Source organism: Barbus barbus, assembly GCF_936440315.1.
Source record: "Barbus barbus genome assembly, chromosome: 27".
Classification (NCBI taxonomy): Eukaryota; Metazoa; Chordata; class Actinopteri; order Cypriniformes; family Cyprinidae; genus Barbus; species Barbus barbus.
The window spans coordinates 19,935,074-19,957,954 of NC_136755.1; the positions used below are offsets into that span (position 1 = coordinate 19,935,074).

General features: G+C 37.2%; 2 protein-coding genes across 3 annotated transcripts; one reads left to right on the forward strand and one right to left on the reverse strand.

The window, feature by feature from the left end:
* Positions 1-5,678: 5,678 nt before the first annotated feature.
* LOC306847394 (uncharacterized protein) lies at positions 5,679-12,707 on the forward strand (the record flags this gene model as incomplete). Its single annotated transcript, XM_079381321.1, has 17 exons — positions 5,679-5,799; positions 6,735-6,841; positions 6,928-7,038; positions 7,134-7,178; positions 7,280-7,306; positions 8,273-8,344; positions 8,849-8,911; positions 9,062-9,088; positions 9,193-9,237; positions 9,371-9,406; positions 9,622-9,702; positions 10,693-10,789; positions 10,966-11,099; positions 11,527-11,646; positions 11,732-11,858; positions 12,097-12,199; positions 12,638-12,707. The coding sequence occupies exons 1-17, from the start codon at positions 5,697-5,699 to the stop codon at positions 12,705-12,707; spliced, it is 1,368 nt and encodes a 455-aa protein (XP_079237447.1). The 5' UTR covers positions 5,679-5,696.
* A 556-nt stretch (positions 12,708-13,263) lies between these two features.
* Positions 13,264-22,881, reverse strand: LOC306846901 (uncharacterized protein). Of its 2 annotated transcripts, XM_079380592.1 has the most exons (9): positions 22,460-22,881; positions 22,335-22,351; positions 20,364-20,449; positions 19,494-19,626; positions 17,450-17,626; positions 16,469-17,353; positions 15,695-15,835; positions 15,378-15,479; positions 13,264-14,301 (listed from the first exon to the last, which is right to left on the reverse strand). In XM_079380592.1, exons 3-9 carry the CDS (start codon positions 20,436-20,438, stop codon positions 14,261-14,263), a joined length of 1,554 nt encoding a protein of 517 aa, XP_079236718.1. In that variant the 5' UTR covers positions 20,439-20,449; positions 22,335-22,351; positions 22,460-22,881; the 3' UTR covers positions 13,264-14,260. The 2 variants fall into 2 exon arrangements, with proteins under 2 accessions (XP_079236718.1, XP_079236717.1); XM_079380591.1 differs by lacking the exon at positions 22,335-22,351.

Here is a 22,881-nt window from a genome sequence, read left to right on the forward strand (position 1 = left end):
CTTTTTAATTAAATTCCTGTATAAACTGTTTTGTTATCCTTTAATACCATAGACTGTAAGGATTAAACAGTTACACATAAAAGCTCTTTGCAATGTTTAATAGCATGGACACAATCAATACTAATTAATACTAATAGATATAATGGTATATATTATGTCTATGTTTAATAGAGCCACACAGAGGCAGTTTTGATATTTTTGGTAATTAAGAATATCCATTGCAATAGGTGGCGCTAATGCGCTAAAACAGTCTGTCACGCCCAAATAACAAACCATGAAGTGGATCTAGAGGAAGTACATCCAAGTAGGGATAACTGCAGGCTTGAGCAATGGGCGTGGCGAAAGGTTAGGGCGTGCCAAAAGGTAGGGGCGTGGAGAAAGGTCTTAATGATTGGTCGACAAAGCTGTCTGTCAGGGTGTGGGGGTAGGGTTAGGGGTAGATTTTGTTGTACTGCACGCCCATTGCTCCAGGCTGCAGCTACCCCCGTCTCAGTACATCGCATATGACAACATACTGGCGAGTAAAGCAAGTAAGAGATGTTTGTTTAAAATTCACTACTGAAACAACACCTCATGTGCTATTATATATTATACTGGTGCTTGTTTTAAAATAGACAGCACTGTTATTGGTTTATGTATAACTTGTGCAGACAGACTCCACTCCGTAATATGTATAGACAGATAAACAACTGAATATCTCTAGTGAAAGAATATCCATTAAAAACAAATACAATATTGCCATTAACCTCTCCAAACGTATTGAAAGCTTATTATTTGACGAGGTTAAGCATGTTACAAAAACACATGTTAATTGTTGTAAAGCATTAACTTTTTTAGAGATATAAAAGTTTCTTGATAATTGGCTGAAACTTAAAATGTCTGAAGTACATAAGCACAATAAATAGTTTTACAATGTAAATGCACATTTATTGGCATCCAGGTAGTTCTTAAGTAGATATCCACTGTATTTTTTATGAAATTATGACTTAATTTATCAGTCATCTTTAATTTATTAAAATGACCTGTTTCTTTCATTATACAGTCATGGGAAAAAGAAAGGATACTCCATTGAATTCCATGGTTTTCTGTATCAGCACATAATAAAAAATCATCTGGTCCTTGGCAGGTCTAATCAAGTAATCATTTTCTGTATGACTTTATCAGTGTCTCACATAGTTTTGGAAGAGTTTTGGCCCACTCCTCTTTACAATGTTGCTTCAGTTTATTGAGGTTTGTGAGCTTTGTTTATGCACAGCTCTCGCCACAGCGTTTCAGTCTGGATGAGGTCTGGTCTTTGACTGGGCTATTGCAACCTTGATTATTTTCTTTTTCAGCTGTTTTGTTGTAGATTTGCTGGTGTGCTTGGGATCTTTGTCCTGTTGTATGACCCAATTTTGGCAATAGGTTTATATACAGAAGAGTTCATAGTCGACCCAATGACTGTGAGGTTCCCAGGTCCTGTGGCTACAATACAAATCAAATCAAATCAAAATTTATTTATATAGCACATTTAAAAACAACACTAGTTGACCAAAGTGCTTTACATATAAAAAATTTATCAAGAACAGACACAAGACACAACAATATCCAGCACTGAACAATGTCCCAACAGCTAGGGGCAACTGCATGCCACAGAGTAAAGGTGTTCAACATTGATTTAAAGCAGTCTAATGAGTCACAAGATCTAATGTGCAATGGGAGACTATTCCACAGTCGTGGGGCTGCTACAGAAAAAGCTCGATCACCTTTGGTTTTCAACCGTGATCTGGAAACTCTGAGATGATCTTAGAGGTCTCGTAACACAGTGTTGCTGCAACAAACATGAAATGTACTCAGGAGCAAGGCCATGCAATCCTTTAAAAACCCTTATCAAAATTTTATAATGGATTCTAAAATCAACAGGAAGCCAGTGCAGCGCAGCCAGCACTGGAGAGATGCTGGACCACTTCCTTGTGCCAGTCAACAGTCTAGCCGCAGCATTTTGTACTAGCTGCAGCTGTGAGAGCAGATTCTTAGTCAACCCTAAATATAGCGAGTTGCAATAATCCAACCTGGATGAAATAAAAGCATGAATCACGGTTTCCATATCCTCAAAAGACAGAATTCTCTTCAATTTGGCAATAATACGCAATTGATAGAAGCTTCCTTATCCATTATCCAAATGTAAGAAAATAAAAATCAATAGATACTTTAAAGTCTACATAGAATTCTGCAAGAACTATAATGACTGCAAGAACTATAATTACAACTGTGCATAACATATTAACAATGCAGCTTACAATATGCTAAAAAAAAATCTGTTTACACTTTTGCTATATAATGTATTACAGGTGTGTATACTGATTGGCAGATGCATCCAGTGCTTGGTTGTGGCCCACTGAGTATCTGAAAATGCAATTGTCAACCTCATGCTGGAAATGTGGCAGTACATGTGGTGGCAAATTCCGCATTCTGTGTTCTAAATTTCTGCAGTAAGCTGAGATGGCATCATTGGTGTTTTCCTTGTGATGCCAACTTTTCCAGAGTTTTGTCGATGGTGCGTATCAAGTATGTGGACTCCTCGTTGGAAGATTCGTCCTGCAGCTTCCTGCGCTTCCCATTAGTCTCAGGGTAAAGGAGGTCAACAGTGTGACATCCCATGTGTTGATGAGTATGACAGACAAGAACTAAATCTCAAGAAAAACACAGTGGAGGCTCACCGACCCAAGTGTGTGCCACAGCTTGATCTTGCAGCAATTGACAAAGTGAGAAATCATTTCTGCATGTAAATATTGTCTGCATATATATTCCTCCAATTACCTCATGTTTTTTTGTTTTTTAAGGTGCCTACAGAAGTGAGGCTGCAAGTGTTTTTGGGAACACTGAGTGTGATGGACCATGTTTTACAGCCATTACCCCCTCACCTTTGCCTTCCAGTATGTGTGACGTATTTCTGGATGAATAACTGTAAACCAAAGCAGTTAGTGTGTTTCCCGTTACCTGAACCTCAATGTGCCTGGTAGGGTATAAAATTAACTCAGTGAAATATTTCTTAGTTCTCATCCTGCTGTTTTCATTAAATCATCACCATTATCACCATATTTATGATATTTAGATTTTTTTAAATATATAATTGTATTATATAAATAATTTTATATATTTGATGTAATATCCTCTCTGTGTTTCATAAAGGGTTTCAGTGGTACTCTGCTGCATGGTCTTGAGGCTGCCATAAGAGGGGGTCACCAGTGTGAGGCTGTTGCTTGGCAGCTCTACTCCATCATGCTAGAGGCATTGACGGGTCCTGCAGTATCAGCAACAGCAAGCAGGGGTCGAGGGGCAGAGACAGGCTCAGCAAAGAGGGAGGGGCCGGGGGGGGGGGGGGGGGGGGGGGGTCAATGTAGGGAGAGGGAGGGGCAACAGGGGAGGAAGGAGAGGCAACAGCAGCAGAGGAACGACGTCTTCAGACAGTGGTGTGGACAACAGGTTTGCACTGATGACCTGTGGCATTGAAATGGCAGCAGGAAATGATAGATTAGATTTGAAAGGTTAGTTTAGGAGAGGAAAATAAAGAATTTCAGAAATAGTTATGTTTTTAACTATGTTCTTATGCGGCCTTTCACTTTATGAAAGCATGATGTGGCTGAGGATGTCAGTGCCACTTTTCAGATGAGAGTAGCTTTTACCGACTTCATTTCAAGAAACACAAACTTTTGTTTACTATGAAAATATTTTACTATGAGAGCTATTATATACACTAGGTTAATATGCAATATGTCTATTTTGCAGCTAAATAATGAAAATGGTCTGTTTAATGTAGACTTTTATACTATTTAATTGAATGAACTTTTATGAAAAAGAATGTAGAATTTGTATATTATCTTGGGACCAATATTTTGTTGCTCTACACGCTTTTTATAAAATATATTTAATTGTGTGTGTTGTAATTTGCAAGTATCATGTTTTTAACAGGGTCTGATTCCTCTCCTTGATTAGGTAAAATTTGATTATTGTGCCAATGAGACAACAGCCAATATGGTGTAGTCGTGACTGAATACAAAACTTTGTGATATTCTGTTTCAAAACAGCACATAATCTCTTGGTTCACTGCTGTTGCTCTGGAATTAACTGCAGACTGAAATGAAGTGGCAAATTATCAAGTGCAGTTTTATTGGAAAGTGTCATTGTGCTCTAGTGGATGTCAATCAAGGCACATTCTTACAAGAAACTTGTCTTTGGCTGAAGTATTTTAGTGGGTAACTTTTCATATATTGAAAGTATCGCTTAAATTTCAAAGTATTTGTTTCTGAAATGTCTAATTGCACTTAGCCATGGAAAGTTCTGTTGATGAATAAAGACACAAGTTAATTAGTAACACACATTAACAAACTTAGCAAAAGCAAAATACAAGCAAAATGGCTGAAAAAGTGCTAAAAATAGTAATAAACTTTATTTTCTATAGCGCCTTTAAAGGTACATCTCAAAGCGCTTTACACAGAAAAAAATATATTTTTTAAAATTATGACAATAATAACAATTGAAATGAAAAGTAAAATAAACATCATCCATATGACACAAAGAAATCACTTAGAAAGAAAAACATGTTTTAAGAGCAGATTTGAAAACACTAAAAGACTCGGTCTGATCTCAGAAGGAAGAGAATTCCAGAGTTTTGGTGCACAATGAATGAATGAATTGTGATGAAATAATCAATTTTAATCTCAAGAGGTGTTGAATGTAATTACTTCTCTCTTTGTCCTGGAATTTTAAGATAAGCAGTTGAATATGAATTATAATTCATCTTTGTTGTACCCCCCCCCCCCCCCCCCCCCCCCTGATTATTATGTTAAAATGTGTTTGTATACCTTTAATAAATGTATTTGAAAATCTATTAAATTTGGGATATATTCAATAACATTTTGTATTTTATGTTTTAGTTGTATTGCATATTTAATTAATATTTAATGTAAGTTTTCAACAGTGATAATAAGTAATGTTTCTTGAGCAGCAAATCAACAGAATGATTTCTGAAGGATCATGTGACACTGAAGAAAATGCTGAAGATTCAACTTTACAAGAATAAATGACCTTTTAAAATATATTCAAATATAAGTTATTTTTAATATTATAATATTTCACCATATTCCTGATTTTCCAGTATTTATGAACCAATAAATGCAGCCTTGGTGAGCAAAAGACAAAAAAACTGACCCTAAACAAAACATTGTGCTAGCGAGTTTACTTAATTTTCTAGACACAATTTACAAATCAAGTGACCTGCTACCTAATAAAATTTGGATGTGATGGTCTTATGACTATGACAGATGCACCATTTTGTACGTAATTTCATTTTATTTTTTTGAAAAAAACAGTGGTTCTTGTTCTGAATTTTATCTGTCAGTTTGTTGGCATGTGATATTAAGTGTATAGTGGTAGTACGGGGGTCTAATCTTGGCATGAGGGGCTGGAGAGGGCGGATCAGATATCAGATCCCTGACTGTAATAGCAGTCGCGCCTGGAGATTCCCACAGACTCCGTGGGAAGCATTCTTACGACTTAATAACACAGCCACACTGAGAGACGAGACCGAGACAGCAGAAAAAAAGGATGGGGGGGGGGGGGGAGCTGGCATTTCAAACTGGATGGAAGAGGGCTCGAGCACATAAGGGCGGGCACCGACTCAGATCTGTGCATTTTTGACACACTCATATAGGAACATGGCCATGAGCAGGATTGGGATACAGCTGCAGTTTCTGCTGTACTCGGTGTCAGCCTACCTTTCACCGTACAATCTGGAAAGTATCCTCCCGATTCCTACAGGTATGAGGAGGGATGATCAGTTTGTGATGATAAAGAGAGCGTGTGGCTTGTGATATGTTTGCGTACGTATGCAGCTTTTCATATAAATATAAAGAGATAGATAGATAGACAGGTCAATGTATATTTCAAAAATATATATAAAAATTTGATGTTACTTATTGCATTATATTTTACATGCAATATAGGGCCCAAACGTTTTACATTCTTTTCTCGGTTTTTAATGTTTTTTTTTTTTTTATTTAATAATTTTCTGTTGTAAATTACATTATCAGCATAACAATTTGAATGAAAATGTAAAAATGTAAATTAACTTGTTGATAAGTGACCTATAAACTGTGCAATTAAATAATAAATATCTTTATTCATTAAACGTCATAAAGTTTCTTACCCCACTGTTTATTTTGGACATGTATCTTTTATATGTTATATAATGTATGCATGTATCTTTAATATGCAGGTGTGGATTTGGTTGCACATTGGGATTAAAATTACCTTATTAAAAATACATAACATATTGAACTATATTTACATTGTGCTGTCGTGACATTTATAAAATGTATGCTTGGTAATTTATACAGTTAGTGTAGATCAGCTTGTGATTAATTCATGTGTATAATTGGGTGGGTTAAATGCACACCACTTCCCTTTCCCCTTTCCCTTTCTATATTTCATCTTAAAGCTGTTGCATGTTTTATCAGGCTTCATATTTCCCAAGTGATATTAAGTCTTGTTCAGATCTTTTGTTGAATTCTATAGGCTACGTTGTCATTCATCCGTACGTATCCATCCTCTCCTAGGTGATTTTTTCATATAGTCTTTTAAAGCATTTCAGCTAAACTGCAGTGCTATTCCTCCTCAAGTATTTTTGCCAATAAGATTATCGATTATTAATGTCTCTTTGTTTCGTCTGGTTGGTTTTGTGGTTTATTCTTTAGACCGGGATCCAAATGATATCTTGAAAAGATTTGACCCTTGTTGTCTGCTGACCCCGCCTCCTTCTCCTTTGTTCCCGCCCCCTCCTGGTGTCTGGAAAAGAGAGCCTGTGAGTGACATAACATTAGTGTACATAATTCTAACAGCAGGAAATGACAGTATGTCTGTTGATACACCATTTATCTGTTTTTCAAGACCTTGCCTAGGCATGTGGAGGGGACGAGAGTAAGAGAGGAGGATGGGGAGCAGGTGAAGGAACTCTGTGTGGCGGGACCACCAGGACCTCCTGGACCTGTAGGACCACAGGTAAGGAACACAAAGAGTTACCGAAGTCCCTCCCCAGACAACTAAGCAAGATGGAGAACAAAATAAATGAATTCATAGGTTTTACTTTGTTTTAGGGTCACAGTGGCATCCCAGGGATGGAAGGACCCAAAGGCGATAAGGTGAGATGGTTAAACATCCGGTTTACGAGGAATCAGTTGCTTATGGGTCTGTTAATTGTGAAGTCTTTTATAAAACTGAATTGTTCTTCCTTTAATTTTAGGGTGACATCGGAAGACCAGGGTCAAAGGTCAGAGTCTCATCTTTGAAAATCTTCTAAAGTATTTATTCATTATTGTGCATTTATTCATTATTAATGCATGATGGAAAGTCAGGGATGGCTTCCAGTCTTCATAGAGCACATGGAGCAGAAATCGTGGTTCACACATCTTTTTTACATCATTTCTGTCATATAAATATTTCTGTTTATGACGAGGCAGGTTGCATTTTGCAGACCAGTATGCTGTTTATGACATGCTCTCTTGGTGCATGTAATAGTTTTACAGGGTGTCAGGCCATGTGCTGTTTCATTGGCTGCAGTGCACCGCAGTTCTGCCCTGTAATATTACTTAGTGCTGAACTCAGACATTAATCTCAGTCCTGCACTGCTGCGCTCAGTCAAAACACACACAGCTATTTAATTGCACTGAACTCCTAAGTACCTCAAGCTAAAAGAGGCAAGGAGATTGAAGCACAGAACGTTTTATGGGAGACTGCAAAAATTTTCTTCATCAGATTTTTTATTCTGATGTCCATTAAAAATATAAAAACAATTACCTGAGAACCACTGCATAAAATTAAACACTTGTTATAAGAGAAAATACATTTTTGGAATAAATACATTTATTACTTTATTATATATATATAAGAATGTTTAGATGTTGTTATTACAAAACAAAGTCAGAAATAAAGTAATTTTATACAGTACAGATAGGGGATAGAAATAGTTTCTAGTGTTAAAAGCAAAAGAGGGAGAGTGAGTAAAGAACCTGGAACAGACTCAAAAAGAAGCAGAAGGATTAGATAGGCTGATGTATTAAAGGAATGAAGAGGACTGCTGAGAGGCAGCGATGCTGAGTGGGTGCTTTGTCTTTGATTAAAGCTGCTCTGCACACTCAGCACTTCAGCCGCACTGCCAGATCTGGCTGGGTTGTGGTTGCGGTGGGTGTATAAAAGCAAAATAGCACACAAATATTACTTCTCTTTGTCTTTGTAGGGTCGTACTGGGCGTCCGGGTCTGCGTGGGAAACCAGGTTCCTCAGGGCTGCCCGGCCCAGAGGGACCTAAGGTAGGTGAGTTTGACCTCCACACATCATCTGACCCAAGTAGTCTAGCCACATAATGCACTAACATAATTAAAGGGATAGTTCACCCAAAAATGAAAATTCTGACATTAATTACTCACCCTCATGCCGTTCCAAACCCATAAGACCATTAATTTTCAGAACACAAATGAAGATATTTGGATGAAATCCGAGAGCTTTCTGTCCCTGCATAGACACTCAGTAATGTCATTACCATATTCAAGGCTCAGAAAAGTAGTAAGGACATCATTCAAATTTATTTTATCCATGTCTTTTACTACCTTTCTGGGCCGACAAGAGATCTGTTATCACTGTCTCCCTTCAAGTGCCTGGTTTTAATCATTATTGTAAATGACTGTATCAAAGTAAACGCCAAGTCTGAGATCAGTGTCCCCCTTGCCTCTTCCAACAAGAAAAATGGACACAAATGGATCTAAAAATAGCTCATTAGAGCCCTTTTGACTGTTTATGTATGACTTCTTTGGCAGGGAAAGAAAGGAGACCCAGGGCTGATGGGAATGCCAGGAACGAGGGGACCACCTGGACCTAAAGTGAGTCACGTTCTCCAGGTGTAACTGGTGTACAACTGAAGTAATGGAGTCAAAGTAATGTTGTGCTTTAAGTTTTATTTTATAAATAACATTTTATATCTCCTCTTAATGAGAAAAGATAAATAATAAAGGTCTTCTCTGTCCAATTAGGGCTTGCCAGGCCATAAGGGTGAGAAGGTACTGTACATCTAAACTCAGCCGAAATGTTTCTTTCCCTTTGTAAAGTTATGGGACTGAACCTTATATTACATTACTCTCTGTACATACTGATATGGTTTCAGGGAGCACGGGGGTATTCTGAACCTGCAGGTCCAAAAGGAGACAAGGTTAGAAACTAGAAATCAGTTTCTAGACATTAGGCTTCCTATTAATGGTGTTTCCCCTAGAAAAAAAGCAACATGCTAAAATTCTTGGAGCATTCACTCATATTCACTTTTGTACCTGGTCTGCTCACTTTAGGGAGCGAATGGACTGCCTGGGATGCTGGGACAGAAGGTATGATGTGACATTATAACCATTAAAATCAATCTCATACATTTATTTATTTATTTAGTCATTTAGCATACGCTTTTATTCAAAGCGACTTACAAATGAGGACATAAGAAGCAATCAAAACCAACAAAAGAGCAACAACGTGCAAGTGCTATTACAAGTCTTGGTTAGCCTAACACAGTACAGATAATTATTATTATTTTATTTCACTCCCCCAGGGTGAAATGGGACCCAAGGGTGAGCCTGGCGTCCCAGGGAAACGTGGCCCTACAGGACGACCAGGCAAGAGAGGCAAACAGGTGAGGACACGCAGCATTCTGCACTACATCAGAGCTCCAGTCTGTTTTGATATTGAGACCTTGAGTCTCTGAGTGATGATAAGGGAGTGGATTATTGGCATAAGAAGCTGCGGGCATATTTAAAACCCGCATATTCGCACAGTTAACTTGTCCCACCCAGTCAGGGGGTCAGTCTGTGGCTGAGTGTGTGTTTGTATGTGCTATTTCGTAAGTAACCCGAGGAGCTGAAAATCTCACCGAGATGGTAGCTGGATTTGGACCAGCAGGGCCTCTGATGTTGGGTCCAGCCCTGCCGCTCATGTTTCCAAGCTCTTGTATTACACTGCGGATAGGGACTTCCTGGGAATGTCTTAACTACCTGCTGGGAAATACCAGGACTGTTACCTTAGGCTGTATCCAGCAAAGATTCCTACTATCAATGAGCTCAGCGCTGTGACACATACACATTTAAGGTTCCTTAGATCACTGCACAGGCCTCGGACTTGAATGTCATTTCAGCACCTGCAACTAGTTTGATGCATTGACTTTAGGACATTTGTATTGTTACAAAAGATTTCTATTTTAAATGCAGATTCAAAAGATCCTGAATAAGAAAAATGTTTCCACAAAAATAGTAATCAGCACTATATTATATTAATTACAAGCTTTTTGAACACTAAATCAGCCTATTATAATGGTTCCTGAAGGATCATGTGACAGAAGACATGAGTAATAACTGCTGAGTAAAATTCAGCTTTGCCATCACAGGAAAACATTAAAATATTTTAAATACCATAATAATATTACACAATATTACTGTATTTTTGATCAAATGAATGCAGCCTTGGTGAGCATAAGAGACATTTAAAAAATATTATTGACCCCAAACTTTTAAACGGTATTGTATATGTATATAAACTTTATATATCTAAATATTGGGTAGGTTTTATTGTTTTTTTAGTGTAGATGAGTCAATGGGTTTAGCTCAATTATTTATGCATTCTGGCATAGGGGCCTGATGGAGACAGGGGTTTTCCAGGGCCAGTGGGTCCCACTGGTCCACCTGGACCCAGGGGCCACCCAGGACCTCCTGGGGTACCTGCATCAGGTGAGATAACATATAAATTGTGTGCATATTTCTGAATCACCTTTGAGGATGTCTGCAGATCTGAAGTAAGGCTTTGAACATTCTGATCTTTTAAGCAGAGATTTTCTGTTCTAGCTTAACAGCGATGTCTGGTGAAATCTAAATGCTCTTGTTTGTTGGTATCTCATGATGATCAGGGCTGTTTCTAGTTGGAGAAAAAGGTGAGAAGGGATTGCCCGGTCCTCCTGGAGTCTGCGACTGCAGCTTCCGTTCTCTCAGCCCACCCAGTGCCCCGTTACAACACCGGAACAAATATGACAAAGTTCCAGCGGTAAGACACACACACTCTCAAATGATTTTTTTTATGCCGAGGACTTCCCGTTTACGTCTATACTTTATATATGATAATCTAAATATTACTTCTGTAATGTGAGGTGAAAGATATTCAGTAAGAAACTTGATTTTATCTATTTGGAGGTATGCACTACATACCAAAATTAATCACAAGTAAATACAAGTTAGCTAAAAGGTAAATGATAAATAGTAAATGTAAAATAATAAAGAGACCTTGCATTTTTCCCCCATTCCACTGCCTGCTAACATATTATTTAGTCCCTTAATTGAGCTGTTTTCATTGTGCTGAATTCTAGATGATTTTAAAAATCAAATTTAATTTGCGTGTTTATAGTGGAATCTTTATATCTTCAGTCTTTCAGTCTTTATATCTGCTTCTTGATCAGTTTGTGTTTCCTGGTCAGATATTCGTTGTGGGCAGCGAGGAAGAGCTAAAAGGTCTCCAGGAAGATAACGCACTGGCCTTCAGGAAGGATCAGAGGTCTCTTTACTTCAGAGATGTAAATGGATGGGAGCCCATTCAGGTAGAGGGTCTTTTTGAATACACTGCTATGAAACCTGCAGCCATACTGGTATTGTGGGAACAGCAACATGCTGTTTATATTTTAGCTGATGCCGCTCCAGGTGACCGAGAGGATGAGGGATGGGAATGGAGTCTGCGGTGATGGAGAGGTGCAGGAACTCAACGGGGAAGAATGCGATGACGGAAACAAGGTTGTTACGGATGACTGCGTAGGTGAGTCACATGATCATAGAGACTACCACATTCTGAATATATGAAAATGCCTAAACATAAAATTAATTAGTGGTAAATGTATCTTATTTCGAGGATTATTTAGATTTATTCAGAAAATTAGCACTCACATTTTCTTGGATTAGTCTGTTGGTCATTCTTTAGTCCTTTCAATCCTCTTTCTCTTCACTCACTCCACCGCTGTCTCTTTCCTGTTCTTTATCTCTGTCTCTGTGTGTAGGCTGTAAAAAGGCATACTGTGGCGATGGATATCGTTATGAGGGTGTGGAGGAGTGTGACGGGAAAGACTTTGGCTACCAGACCTGCAAATCATATCTGCCCGGGTAAGAACACCACAAGCGTACACATACACACGCACACATTCATGTGCATATTTAAAATGATTGGATTTGGGTAGACTTTTTTTGTAATCAACAGAAATGTGAAGCTGAACTTTATTATTATAATTATTTTATATTTAATTATTTTTATTTTAATGAGTAATTATTGTTTATTTAATTGTATTTTTGTTTTTAATAACACAATATATTTGCCTTCACTAATTTATTTTACATGGCTCTGGGTGTAACTATAAAAATTAAAAGTACAAATATTTCTGAATTAATATGATTTAATAACAGCAGTATGCATGTTAATTATAGAAAAGTAAAATCCTTTTAAAATAGTTTTAGATGGAGTACAGCATGTCATGTCAGTATTTCATGTCAACACCCAATATGATGGATGTTTAAGGGCTCTCTCTTATCTTTTTGTACAAATAGCACCTTTGGGCAGCTCAGGTGCACCGACTCCTGTTTCATCAACTCAGCCGGCTGTAAATACAGGACCTAAGGCCTACAAAAGTCACACATTCACACTTACACACACACACACACACACACACACACAGATATGAGGGAGAGCCTGCTGAGATCAAAAGTATTTAGCAGATGATCTGAGAGGATTTGTCTGTTTCTGTCTCCATCACCTCCCTAGACACACACACGTTATAAGGTTCAAGTCAGCAGGTACGGTACTATTTGCAGTACCGCTTGTTGATGCTTCTAGTATGTTTTTAATGGCAGCTGAGCTGGTGGATGAATGTTTTAGGAGCTGTGCAATGAAAAGACACTATGATTTAAATGAATGCATAATGTTTGTATGAAACTTATTTATTTTTTTGTTGGTATTGCAAATGCATTATTTGGTCTGTGCATGTTTCTGTATGTGTATCATGATCTTGTTCTCAAGAGACTAAGCAGTATTTTGCTGGTATGTGCCTTGTAAAGCATGTATTGTATTTATTTTTTTTATTTATTTATTGAACTAAACTTTTATGAAAAGATACCTAATAATTCTCTGTTTGATCATTTTTCACAGAAACACGTCTGTCTTGTAATGTTTATTTGGTTTAAATGATGATTTATTCAGTCAGAGCAATAAATTGCAAGCATGTCCAGTGGGTGGCACTGTTTCTCAATGTCTCACATGTGTCCTTCCTCTTGATTCAGAGCTTTAATACAGCATCTCATACTGGCACAGATTTCAAATACAGATAGATTTAAAAATGAAACACAGAATGAGGAAAAACAAAGTGTCTTTTTTCCTTTGGTGTATTAGAAAGTCTTGATTTGATGAGTTAGATGAAGAGTTAGTAACAAAGGGCTCCAGGAGCCACAAGAATCAAAAACAGGACAATATTGTCTAATAAACTCACTTGTGTTAGTTTTAGAAATGTAATTTCATTTACTTTTCCATCTATAGTTTCATCCATTTATTCTGTTCACCTTGAGCCTAAAACACGGTTTCACTCGTAGTGGTTAACTTTCTTCCCTTTTACAAAAACTGATGCCCTTTATTTGACTGCAAGACTTCTCTAGTCTGTATGCACAGATTTAACATTATTTCCTTTTGCCATATTTTGTAAAACCATGTTTTAATCTCCATTTTTTTCTCATTTTTATTCTGTTTGTAGTCTAATAATTTGCCCTTTTAGTCCATTCAGGGTGTGTTAACAGCTGATAGGATAATTAATAAAAGCCAGGTGTGATAACCAAAATTATTAGGCATAATATTTGTTTCAGAAACATTAAATGTTAAAACGCTTATTATTAACTAAAGAAAATGAATTAGATAGGTAAAAACTTTTCTTAAGAATCAGGGGTTTTAAAATGGCTGCAGCTGTAATAAGAAACTCTTTCTGGAAATGTGTATGACAAAAAAAACATATTAGTTTTACATCAAACTAGAATGTTTGCACAGATAATGCAGTTGAGATTGATAAAGTGGTGCTTGAGTGAGTTGATTTGACCTACAGATTTGGCTGCTGTTCTTCACTGACGATGAGGATGATGCTTAAAATATTTCCTGAAAAAGGTTAGCACCAAACTTCATATTGCCTTATTTCATCTTAAATGAGTCCTCATGGCAGGAGGTTGTGGGTTGACTGTGAAAACAAAACAGGAAGAGTTCATTTTCAATAAGACAGGTAATTCCAGATTTAGTTTCAGTGTTTCTTTGTTTTTAAATGAAACTAATAAACTGAAGAAATTATAAAACTATTTATTTTAAGTTTTGTATGCACAATTGTTTCATCTGGGATCTAATAATAACAAACTGTTTACTTTGAAACAGAGACTTGTAGACAGTATACACCACCATTCCAAAGTTTGCAGTTGGTAAGATGTTTTCAGTCACTAATGTTCACCAAGTCTCTATTTTTATCAAAAATATAGTAAAAATAGAAATAATGTGAAATATTATTACAATTACAATTTTTGTCTTATCCTGAATCACTACGGTATTGTAATAAGTGCTTATATTCAGACTATTGTAGACCTGTATGGACGACAACCGCTGTGGCATAGCCCAGTTTTCTGTTTTAATATATTTAAAATTGTAATGTTTGCTGCTCTAGAAACATTTTTTTTTATTATTATCATTGTGGAACCCATGATACATATTTTTTTAGGATTCTTTGATGAATAGGAATTTCAAAAGAACAGCATTTATTTAAAATAGAAATATTTTGTAACAAATCTTTACTGTCAGTTTTTGATAAATTTAGTTTGAGATTAATAATTTAATGTGAGAATAGTTTTTATTAAATAAATGTATACAAAAAAGATTATATAAATTTCTTTCACTTAAAGAACTTAAAAGCTTAAATTTAACTTAAATTTCTTTTAAGTTAATCACTGTGTGAGCATCATAATACTATATACTTAAAATGCTATTTTAAGTGCTAATATGCAGATTTTTGGCTTTCAAATTCAAACGCATTGATAAATATATTCTGGAATTGTTATGAAAACTTCTCTCATCCTATTATCACCTGCTTGTTAATTTTAGGAGACTTTATACATGTAGTTGTGTATAAAGCAAAGGCAATATTACAATTGTATAAATATAAAAAAAATAGAGCCTGTCTAAATGAACAGAGGCAACATTGTGAACACTGTCGTTGAACAGAAACTTCACCTTTCCTCGCATACACCCTCACATACAAAGAGGTTGTTGTACCTCTGTTCTCCTTGCTGGGGTAGGTACGTGGGAAGGGCCTGAACTCTTCAGGAGGGGGGAAGTCCTCAATAGGATGGAAGTGAAACTTCGATTCAAAATCATCTGGGAAGCAGAAAAAGAAAGGAAAAAACAGAAATGCTATGTTAAATTAAAGTGCTTTGCATATGCGCAATCACAAACATACAAATACACATGCAGAAAATCATATTGTCACAGTAGTTGATTTCTAGTGTAAAAGCTTGTTGCTGTTCATCAGATGGTAATAATAGCCCATTTAGACCTTTAGCTTCATCATCAGTGGCAGCCTGCAGTCTCACCTAAGCTGTGCAGGTGTCCGTTGCGTACTGAGCTGGGCGGAGCTGACAGTGGGAGAGGAGGAGGGGGTAGGATCCTACTGGAGAGTTCAGTGTTAGGAGACCGAGCAGGGGGAATGGGGGGTGGAGCCATCCGTGGAGCACCTGTCAATCCAAAAATCTTAATAAATGACTGACTAGTTCATCTCAGTTTCATTTGAGTTTTTCTTCTAATATTTATACATAATATTTCTAAACAGACTACCGTTAAATTTTTTTTATAACACTTAAAAAGTTCCATTAGTTAATGTTAACTAAGATTAATCAATGCTTTTGAAGTATTTTTTTTTTTCATTTTAACTGATGTAGTTAACTCATGTTAGCAGATGGAATCTTGTATTATTGTACAGTAATTGCACTTTTTAAAATAATTATTCAGCAAGGATGCATTAAATTGATCAGAAGTGACAGCAAAGACAATTATGTTACAAATATTTCTATTTAAGTAAATGCTGTTCTTTTAAACTTTCTATTCATCAGTGAATCCTGATTAAAAGAACACATTTCCACATAAATATTAAGCGGCACAACTGTCTTCAACATTAATAATAATATGAAATATTTCTTGCATTAGCAAATCAGCATATTAGAATGATTTCTGAAGGATCATGTGATACTGAAGACTGGAGTAATGGCTGCTGAAAAATCAGCTTTGCCATCACAAGAATAAATTAAATATTTTCAAAATATATTAACACTTTAATATATAATATATAACAAAGGTCATTGGCCATCTACCTGCAAAACGTGGCACTGCAGGGGGTCGTCTACTGGGAGCGGTACAGGGGTAAGACGGTGGCAAAGGTGGTATGCTGGGCCTGTATGTGGGTGAAGGCACAGGAGGTACTTTCTGAGGTAGTGGAGGAGGTGCTGAGGATGGATGACTGCATGCAAATGCAGTAGGAAGAGGAGGAGGAGGTGGGGGAGGAGATCCTAAAGCACTGTCCTTCATTTCTAATGGCCCCGGAGAAGGGGGCGAAGGGAAGAAGACTCCAGATGACCTGTTAAGGAGCGAGGACGGAGGTGGTGGAGGAGGAGGTGGAGGGTAGAAGACCCCAGATGACCTATCAGGGAGCGAGGATGGAGGAACTGATGGAGGAGGTGGAGGGTAGTAGACCTCAGATGACCTGTCAGGGAGCGAGGACGGAGGAATTGATGGAGGCAGTGGAGGGGGCGGAGGGTAGAAGCCCCCAGACGATCTGTCTGGAAGTGAGAACGCAGGAACCGAGGGAGGAAGTGGAGGAGGCGGAGTCGTAGGCATGGGAATGGAGTGTGATTGGACAGGTAACCAAGTGGGTTTGGCCGTTTGAGGAGGAGGGGGTGGGGGCGGGCAGGTGGGGAGAGGAAGTGGTCTGTTATTGGGCCGCTCCTGAGGAGGAGGAAGAGGTGGAGGGGCAGAGGAAGGAGGAGTAGAGGACAGTTTGAAAGAAGGATGTGAAGTTTGGCTTGGGGAGGGAGGGGCTGTGTATGAGGAAATAGACAGTGATTTAGACAGTGAGGAGGCTCTTTCCAAAGGTTTGTGGGAGGGTGAAAGATCAGGGGCGCTTCCTCTGAACCCGTCTCCTTGTGATGGAGGGTTCCAGAGAGGCTGCTTCAGGCTGGCGGTAGAGCCGGAGCGAGACACTGAAACACAAACAAGGCATATCAGAAAGTCATTCAAGATTTGTCCAGCACTGAAAAAATACAAAGCATTAGAATAAACAGATCTGACTTTATTACCCGGGTTGTGATGTGGCTGCTTGTCTCTTTGTCCGACTGGTTTGAGAACAGGAAATCCCCCAGCAAATAGTCCACCCAGAGTTGGACCCACTGCAGATGGAGCAGATCCTGCTGTGTTTGTAGAGTTTCCAGCAACCGCATTTCTTCCACTGTCATCCACACCGTTCACTTTAGGTTCTGCAAATACATACATCATCATTATGCTCATTGTGATTTCACCAAGTAGATCATGTTCCTGGATCACACTGCAATACACCGTTCAGATTTTAGTGTTAGATTTAGTCTTAAGGCTTAAGTTTTTTTTTTAATAAACCTAAAATGTGAATCTGATTTTATGGTTAGCATTAGTGTAAAGGATATGATTAGGGTATATATTATACACACACACACACACACACACACACACACACGTTTGTTTTGTGAAAAGTGGGGACATCCCATAAGCGTAATGGTTTTTATACAGTACAAACTGTATGTGCTATTGCCCTACACCAACCCTACACCTAAACTTAGCCCTCACAGGAGTCCGTGCATTTCTACTTTCCCCAAAAAAACCTCACTCTGTATGATTTATAAGCGTTTTGAAAAGTGGGGACATGGGGCAATGTCCTCATATGTCACCTTCACCTTGTAATACCTATGTCATACCTGTGTCATTATATAAATGTATGTCCTCATTTGTTACAAAAACGTGCGCACACACACACACACACACACATATATATATATATATAATTTCATAGCAGACTCAAATTTTTATTACTGAATATTAAATATCATTAATAATTTACTATAAATTTTTATTTGTTTAACATTTAATATCAAACTTTTTGTAATTATATATAAATAAACATTATACACACACACACACACACACTGTAATTATATATATATTGTATATATATATATATATATATATATTTTTTTTTTTTTTTTTTTTTTTTCTCCTCTGGTTTGATTTTTATCACAGTATCCATGATACACCAAAATAAAACTCAAATTGTGTGGCATCAAATGGTCTACACTAATCAGGTACTTAATTTTAGCGTAATTAATTAATGTCTAACACAACATGACTTCGAGAACTACAAGATCCATAAAGTGTAAAAAACATATTTTTAATTTAATTTGCCATTTTTGTTATATACAAAGATAAACTAAATTATAGTTATAAACTATAGTTGCAAACTATAATACATCATCAATATCTAGTTTTCATCTTCTTAATAGCTTCTGTTATAATAATAACCTTTTCCAGGACCAACAAAAGAAAATGCCCAAAAACATCCTACTTTCAATCACATAAGACAAGCAGACGTCGAGACAAACACTGATGCATAAACAGGAACTGTAAGCTGAAGTGAGCCAATGACTTTTTAATGAACATGGCATGTCCTGAGCACAGAGAATACTGCTGTCCTTTGTAATAAAGAGGAAGATGAGGAGCATTGTCACCCCCCCTTTCTGTGTGATCCTCACTCCAGCACTTCCTGAGGTCTTGGCCTTTATCTGCCGCAGTGCATTTTCACATACAGATAGAAACCTATGTGTCTTTGTGTGCACATGAGTGCTTTGAAGTGTGAGAACCCAATAGCTATGGACCTCGACTTCAAATATAGCTCTGCCACTGATAAGCCTTTACAACTTATCAGCCATTCAGACTTTCTCTGACGCCTGGTTTTCTCCTCATACTCATTCTTTTGTACTGTTTCTCAAACTTCTTCAGTTTCATTTTCACAAGAGAGTAATTTAATATAGGTTCTCATGCTGACACAACACTCTCATTCTCAATAAACAATCATTGAAAATGCAATGCTGGTAGCTCTGGTTACATTAATAAACAACATTCCAGTGTTGCCATCATATAGCAGATATGAATTTTGAACTGCCAAATCATATAATCAGGAAATGAGCCTGAAATTGTATCAGTTTAGTATTCATATTTCACATGCTTGCAAACAGATGGATTGTTGCCAGGTGACTCATTTCACCTGATCAGTGTTAAAGAGTTGAGTTTATGTTAATAAATTTGATTTTGACTTACTGTCGAGGATTGGTGTGCTCCGGTCATTGACCTGTGTGACCTTTTTCAGCCTCGTCCCCTTCTGAATGTCAGACAGGAGTGCGCTGCGACCTCCACCCTCAGAACGCTGGATTTTAGGAGGGTCTATCCGTGACTAAAAGAAAGAGTGAAAAATTGCAACATTTTTAATGTTATGCAGTTCTAATGAGTTTCATTGTGCCATTAGTTTTCTCTGGTATGGTTTTTATTGCAGTATCCATGATATACCAAAACAAAACAAAACAAAACAAAAATGGTCTAATCTAATCAGGTACTGAATTCTGAAATGAGTTTGTTAAGTCTAAAATGGCAAAACGTGTAATTTAGAAAAGTACAAGATTTATAAAGTGTTGAAAAGTTATCTTGAAAAATGTTGAAACTGTTTTGGTCCATATAAAGTCATCACGTCCAAAACAACAATTTCATGTTATGGACATTTTTTTAAATACTTACTTTTGTGTTTTACAGAAGAACAAAAAAATCATACAGGTTTAAAATGGAGAGTAAATGATTCATAATTTTCATTACATGATAAACTATCCCTTGAATGCTGGTTTTAAACGTGTTCAAAGATGTAATTTGTGTGCACATGCATTCAAACAGAAAGCCAAATCTGAACATGTGACACCTGTGCTGTACAGTATATGCCTCTGAGTGTAATTTTATCTCTAATTAATAATGCAAATCTAGCCAGGTGGTTGCCACGAGGAACTGCGTGACGGAAACAAGAGAAAGATAGACAGGGAGAGAAAGCAACAGAGAGATGGAAAAAAAAGAGTCATTATACACACATTCTGATTAACTATATTACAATAATAGCTGGCTGTGAATGTGTGTGTGCACGGATCTCACTTGTGCAGGAGGTGCAGGAGCTGCAGGAGGTGGAGGTGGTGGAGCTGGGGGAGGTGGAGGAGGAGGGACAGGCATTGCTCAGGAACCTGAAAAAATATATAAAATCACAGACAGTGAGACACTTGCCCTTTGTATTGTACTATTTGCACTATCTGACCTCTCTATTTGACTTTGAGTGCACTATTTGACCTCTCAGGCAGATATTTAAATTATTATAATTAAACAAATTTAATAGATAAGATATATTAACAAAGATAAGATATATTTACATTTATAATTCAACTAAATTAATCGTTTAATTATAGGTATTTGCATTAATAAATAATCAATTAAATGATATTAAATTAAATTAATAAGCCCACACATAATGTTCAGATAGACTTGATTTACATTTCTAAATTCAGGTTTTATCTATAACATTCAAAAATTAATCTAGTTGTAAATGTATTTTGTAAATGCTGATTTGCATTTAGAGTTCAAAGAACTTTTCAGCACTTCACTGTGGTTTCAACATGACAAAGCGATCTCCCCACACCCCTCTCTCTCCACAAGTCTACAGTACATGTTCCTCTTGGCAGGAAGCTTGCTCATCACAAGATGCACCCAACAGGAACCCTCCCTTCTCTTTTAGGAAAACCAATCTCCTGCTTCAACAATGGCCAGTGAGAGGTTCCAATGATCATCTTTTGAAGAAACTGCATTTAACTCTGAACTAGAGCCATCTCTAACATACAAAAGCCTGAACTTTTAAAAGGAACAGGCATACAAATGATCTCAGATCAGAGTAAAGTGGCAAACTTATCAAGAGCCGGAGGGCTCCGGGGACAACAATGGAGTCTATTGTTTGAAAAGTAAGCTGCTCAACTTCTGGCAAGCCCAGCAGCCAATCTGAGCTATTGTGTGAGGAAGAGAACCCGCTAAATACAGCTGAGAAATGTAGAAGGAATTTAGTTAATATGTTAATTATTAGGAATGTTTATTCTTGTCAAAATAGAGAAACATTGTTTTATTGTTGTATTGCTCCATGGAGGAAAAGGACAAATGGACAAGTTTAAGCATTAGGGAATTCTAATGTGAAATGTATTTATTTGTGAATGATTAAATAAATAAAATCCCAACATTGTTCAAGAGTCACATGAAGAATTCAGCTATTCATCCTTTGGCCTCTTTCATGATATGACTGTCCAAGATCTTGTGGGTTACACTTCATCCAGCAGCATAGCTCTTAACAACTCTCTGTCTTTCCCTAGAGTCCCATTAACAGCTTTCCCATGGAGATGTTGACACAATGTTGTGCTGGTCCACCCATGTGGAAACATTTTTATCCACCTGTAGAGACATGCTGTATAATATCTGGCTGATGTTTATCATAACACGTGTGAATGATTTGTATTCTGTTTAAAGTATACATCTTTATATATATATATATATATATATATATATATATATTATTTATTTTTTTTCATTTATTTTATATAACATTACAATGTTCAGTACAGTATGAGAGAGTAAAAATGATCAAATTGTTATTTAAATGAATAATTAATATGAAAATAAATAGTTTTGTATACTTAAATTAATAGATGACCCAAAAATGTAAATTCTGTCATCACTTATTCACCCTCGTTTCTTTACAAACCTGTATGAATTTCTTCCTTCTGTGGACCATAAAAGAAGATATTTTGAGAAAACATTTTGAGAAAGTATTTTTATGTACAATTGAACATCGCTGGTCAACAAAACTGTTCGGCAGTTGTTCAAATATCTTCTTTTATGTTCCACACAAGAAAGAAAGTCTTGTATCAGGTTTGGACCGACACAAGCGTGAGTAGCCTAAACGATGACAGAATTGTCCCTTTAAAGGTCAACGTACAACACTTTAACTATTAAAAATCCAGATACTGAACTGTGTCATTCGAAAAGTTGTGAAATTTGACCTGACTGTCCACATTTAAGTTCAATGACACTCACCAACAGTCAGAGTCCAGCTGAGAACACAAACCAATGTTATGCGTTAAACATAACGGTAGTGGTTCAATGGTATTATGCAATGCCTGGTTTATTGTCTGTAATGCAATTTTCAAAGGCTACCGTACCTTAGCGGGTTGGAAAGCTGAAGTTTCGTGCGTTTTTCTGTTCCTCCGGTGGACGCAGGGAAGTTGTCAGAGGCCAGTCGTGGCGCGAGGCTGGGTCCGCATAGCGCGCGCCTTTAACCCACGAGATGCAGTTACTTATCGCGAGCTCGTGTTATAATTAGGAAGACGACGCCGAGGGTTTCTCGATGACTATTCGCGTCTAATTTTCCGTTAAGTACGTGACGCATAAAACTGTAATTTAAAAATACTTGAAGCAATATGTCCTTTCCACTTGGTAAAAAAAATAATAATAATAATCCACTAGAAATGTCTAATTTATTACACTTCGTGACACACTGTCCAAATGCTTTGCTTCTTTGGAATTTATGTGTGAACTGAACCGGACCACAGCACGCGCACCCTGTGGTCCGCCTGTTGCGTCT